The sequence below is a fragment of the Propithecus coquereli genome, unplaced genomic scaffold (genome assembly GCF_000956105.1).
Source record: "Propithecus coquereli isolate 6110/MARCELLA unplaced genomic scaffold, Pcoq_1.0 Scaffold128, whole genome shotgun sequence".
Lineage (NCBI taxonomy): Eukaryota > Metazoa > Chordata > Mammalia > Primates > Indriidae > Propithecus > Propithecus coquereli.
In genome coordinates, this window is record NW_012136969.1 from 4,083,844 (window position 1) to 4,089,096 (window position 5,253).

General features: G+C 43.3%; 1 protein-coding gene across 1 annotated transcript in view; it reads left to right on the plus strand.

Moving 5' to 3' along the window:
- The first annotated feature begins 729 nt into the window (after nucleotides 1-729).
- RNF20 (ring finger protein 20, E3 ubiquitin protein ligase) overlaps nucleotides 730-5,253 on the plus strand; it is a 39,735-nt gene continuing 35,211 nt past the window's right edge. The window contains exons 1-2 of the mRNA XM_012638274.1: nucleotides 730-778; nucleotides 1,980-2,134. Of these exons, the coding sequence (XP_012493728.1) occupies nucleotides 2,006-2,134 (129 nt within the window). The 5' untranslated portion in view covers nucleotides 730-778; nucleotides 1,980-2,005. The remainder of the gene's footprint in view (nucleotides 779-1,979; nucleotides 2,135-5,253) is intronic.

The following is a 5,253-nucleotide window of genomic DNA, read 5'->3' on the forward strand; positions in this document are numbered from 1 at the left end:
GATTTGCATTTCTTATCATTTCCCTGGTCAATTTCTTGTTCCCTAAAAGCACAAAGCACAAGAACGGTAGTTGTCAATCCTATTTACACATTAGAATCTAGAGGGTGGAGATGGGATGGGATGTGAGGAACATTTTTTTTTCAAGCGCCTTTATCCAGGCCCTACTCTACAGGGACCAAAACTCCCCAGGTGATTATAACGAGTAGACAGAGCTGAATACAGTTCCTTGTAAGAAAATTCTACAAGATCTGAAATCCATCAAATCCTTTAGATTCTCTCCAGAACTCTTCATTTTAGCACGAAAGGGCTCTAAGTAACATTCTCATGAGGTATCTTGGGCTAGTTTTTTCCTGCTCAAAGACTGACGGGACCATCCGCCACACTGTAGTCAGAACGAGTCTCGGAAGATCCAATGACAAGCAGCAGAATAAGGCATTTTATCTCTGTAGAAACACCAGATCGCAGTAGCAACCGCCACCAAGTCAACAAAAGTCAGATGTGCCCCGGCCCGGCGTAAGCGAGGCCCGGATACTCTCGGAGGTTTTAGCCGGGAGCGGCTCCTGCCCCTCCCAAGCATAGCTAGCGCAGCGGCACTTTCTCCGGCCGCTCGCGCCCTCGCCTCACGTCACTTCCGCCCGGCGAGGTCTGCATCGGGCCAAGTTGAAGCGACTTCCTCTTTTCTTTCCCTTCTTCCTCTCCCTGGTCCCGCCTCCCGGAAGCTTTGTCCTGTCTTCCCCGCGGGTCAGGGGTGAGAAGCAACACGGCTGCGCTGGCCTTGGTGAGCAACTGCTGCGCGTTCTGCTTAGCGGCGGCCGAGTTAAAAGAACCCAGGTTAGATCACTGCCTAGGGCGTGACGGGACTGTACGGGCCCTCGGGAATCTCTCCCTCTCCAGTTCTGGGGCTCCCGTGTCCTGGGCCTGCAACTAGCCTCGCTGAGGTTGGGGTCCTTGGCTCCTGGTGAATGGGATTGCGGCCCTTGTCCCGCTTCTGTCTCCTCTCTTTCCAGGCGAGGTCCTGCTCAGGTTGTTGAGACCGATACGCCTTTCTTGGAGTTTGAATTGGAAGCAGAGTCGTCTTGTAGTCTCCTTGGTGGCAGGGTCGTAGTCTGGGTAGTGGCAGGGTTGCTTCCTAAAGAAGCCAAAGTGCTTTAGCATCCGTTCCGCCTCCTTTGAGCTCCGAAACCCTGGGAGGCAGATAGGGCAGATGAAAAATATATTCGCCTCCATTGCACAGATGAAGAGACCGAAGTGCTTGGAGAACTCGTACTCTTTCAAGGCAACACGGCTAGCTAAGAGGTAGAACTGGGGATTCACACCCACATCTAACTTACCTAGGCTTGCACAAAATAGTTGGGAGAGCATTTGGAAATAGGGGAGACACTTCAAACGTTAAAAAGAGAGCTGGTGTTTCAGAATGCTTTGTTTATGTCCAGCGTTGTGCTAAGTTTTTTCTATAATTATATCATCCAATCCTGTAATAAGCATACGAAGTATATACTGTAGTTACTACTGGTCTAGGTAACTGAGGCTCAGAAATGATAACTGATGTGTCGTGTATTAATGGCTTAGTAGGCATTTCCCAGATCTCTTTCAGTTTTATGACTCTTCCAACACTGTAGGATGAATATCTCATAATCAAACTGTCCTTTTCTGATTTCAGCATTTTAGGAAGAGAGATTCCTGAAAGTTATTCTTGGTCTCTTCACCCTTTGCCCATTGTCGTATTTCTTATCAGCATCCTATTTAGAAATCTATAGTCATGTGAATTCTGCTTTGATGCTTACTCCACAATTTAGTTTTTTCCTCTCCAAGAAGAGTTTGGGGATGGTGGTATTAGTGTAGAATTAATGGATCCAGGTTAAAGGGTTAGCTGGAAAAAATTGCTAGATTTTTTATCTTATATGGTGTCTCTTTTTTTTTTTTTTCTGTTTGTGTGTTTTCTCTGTGTGAGCTTTTTTTTTTGCTTTTTTTTCCTCCAGGAAAACAGCTATCATCTTATGCCAAGATGTCAGGAATTGGAAATAAAAGAGCAGCGGGAGAGCCGGGCACGTCCATGCCTCCGGAGAAGAAGACAGCTGTTGAAGATTCAGGGACCACAGTGGAAACAATTAAGCTAGGGGGTGTCTCTTCAATGGTATGAGGAAACAATGACATGAAAGTGTGCTTTTCTTCTGTCAGTTGCAACCTGAAACTAAAAATTTATCGAAGCCTTCTGGAATGAGGGGAAGCCATTTGCAAAGAAGAGGGAAATAAAACAGGCCAAAAGTAGGTGAAATGATATGGTCAGTTCTGGAGGAGAGGTAGATTGATATTTGATCTTTGTTTTCAAGGTGTGCTTATATTCTTTTGAGAGTCTGGTGCCTGATCCAACATTAACTATAAGTATTTAGTAGTGGGAAGATGGACATTCATTTTACATTGCCTGAAAAATTCCAGTGTCAGATTCTAAGAGGCAGTGTAGCAAAATCATTGAGAGTGTGTGGTGAAGGATGAAAGTCTGAGACCAGACTGCCTGGGGTTGACTTTCAGCTGTAGCACTTCTAGCCGCAGGGCCTTGTATCTTCCTGTGTCTCTGTTTTCTTATCTGTAAAATATAATTAAAGTACCTCCCACATTAGGTTTTGTGAGGATGACATGAAACTCCCTGTCAAGGGCTAAAACTTTGCCTTTAGCATAGTAATTATTCAGTAAATATGAGCTATTAATAGTTTTTGGGCTAGGTAATGTAATGGTGAATAAAATAGATATTATCCTTGCTCTTAGGGAGGTGACAGTCTCATTAGGGTATTATACACCAAAAGCTCATAGTAATGTTATGTATCCATTAGGCATTAGAAGCTTACAGGTTTTCATCTAGATCAAGATTCTGCTTTTCGGAACTCTGCTTTGGGAATATGATGTTAAAATACTTTACATTTTAATAGCTTACACAACCACATCTATTACTTATTTGATTTTGAGGCTAAGGTTTAGGGAGGTTGATTTTTTTTCAGAGTTAGAATAATAGGAAAATTCATAATAAATTGTTGATGAAGTGCCATTTCTGAGGTTGTCTGGGCTTCTAGTACTCTATACTGCTGCCAGGAGGTGATTTTGTCTTAGCACTGCCTCCAGTCATGCACTCCAAAGGCGTTTATTCACTTAGTAAATACAGACATTTGTTGAACATATCTTATTTGCTGGCCACTGTGCTTTATACTGAGGAAAGCCCCTAGACTTCAGTTTGTAGTGTGGCACTGACAAAGGAATAGACTGTTAGAGTGGGGTATGTGATGTTCATAGGGATAAGCACGTACTCTATGGGAAGCACGTAGTACATATCTCAGTTTGGACTTTATCCAGAATATCAGTGAGAAGCCATTGGACTGACTTAAGTAGGGGAGTAACATGTTCTGATTTCTATTTGAAGAATAGACTATAGAGGAGGGTTATAAGCAGGAGTCCAGTTAGCGGAATTGTTCCCTGACTCTTTGTCACCTCCTTTCCCCCCTTCAACCCCACCTCTCCAAAGGTGGGGATCTGAGACATGTATTCACTGATCCCTGCCCCAGTTGTTGAAGGTTGCCTTTCAAGGCAATAACTCCTGTGCATTTTGAGGTTGCTGTAATGAATCAGCTGAGATTGTGGGACAGAAAAACTAAGAGACTCACAAAGTACATTTGAAGTTGGAACACTGGCAGTGTGAATAGAGCTGTCCACCACAACTGTGCTGAAATCTGGAAGGCCGACAAGATGTGGCACAAAAGTGTTTGCTGCAGGAGACTTTTGCAGTAATCCTAATGAGGGATCATGATGGCTTGGACCACCGTGGAGGTAGCATTGACAAGATTTGCTGATGGACTGGATGAAACATACGAGACATAGCAGGGAGGATCACCTTAGGATTTGGAGTTTTTATTTACTGAGCTAGGGAGGTATGGTATATGAGAGGAGCAGATTTTTGGGAGCCATGGAGAGTTAATCATGAGTGTGGTTTGGTTTTGAACATGTAAGTTTGAGATGTTAATAATGAGATATCAGTGCTAAAGCTGTCCATATGGGAATCATCATTTCATAAATCATATTTAAATCCATGAGACTAGAGACTCTCCCTTAAGGAATAAGCATAGATACAGAAGAGGTCTGAGGACAGAGACTTGGTACACCGCAATATTTTCATGTCAAGGTGATGAGAAGGGCCTAATCAAAGATACAAAAAAAGAGGGACCAATCAGGTAGGAGGACAGCAAGGAAGAGTGGGGTCCCAGAAGCCAAATGAAGAAAATGTTTCAAGGAGTTTATCAGGGGCTGCTGATGGATTGAGTAAAGGGGGGATGAGATGTTATACTTAGCAACAGAGGAGAGTTCATTGGAGACTCCAGAAGACCTATGTTGTTGAAGTAGTGGGGACAGAAGCCTGATTGCAGTGAGCTTAAGAGAATATGAGAGGAAAGAAATTAGGAAAAAGAGCGTGGAAACAATGCTTTAGAGAAGTACTGTAAAATAGAACAAAGAAAATGGGGCAGTAGCCAGGCGGAAATGTGAGGTTAAGGGAAGGTTTTTGTTTGTTTGCTTTTTAAGGTAGGAGATAAGCAGCATGTTTACCTGTTGATTGAAATGATTTGGTAGAAGATAAAATTGATGATAGAGCAAAGAGGAGATAGTTACTGTGATGTCCTTGAATAGATGAGAGGGACTGTAAGGTAAATTACAAGTTGGGGAATTGGCCTTAACTAGGAGCAGGGACAGTTTATCTATAACAAGAAGAAGACAGGCAGGGGATATGGGTTCTGACGTAGGTAGGTCAGTAGCTGTGGATATGGGAGGTAGGTGTGGGTAATCTCTTATGATTGCTTCTATTTTTTTTCCCAGTGAAATCGGAAGCAAGATTCACCTGAAAGTGAGGATGGGTGAGGATGTTTTGGAGGTTTGAAGAGATAGGAGAAGGTATGAAGTAGTCATCTAGAAGAGAGAATGGGCTAGAGAGATGTAGGGTTGCTGGGCAGCACTTAGGGCCTACTTGAATTTGTGATCATGAGTTTAAAGTGAAACCAATCAGCATGATGCTTTATTTTTTCTAGTTGCATTTAGCGGCATGGGTCTAGGCTTGGATTAGGTGGAGAGTTGGATGTTACCGGGATTGGGGTTTTTACCAGATAATTCTGGTGAAGGACCAAGGAAGGAGAAGAAAGCATGTAAAAGGAAATGATTTTAATGACTGATTGGTAAGGAAGGAATCAAGAGGAGTGAGGGACAGGGAAAGGTATAGGACCA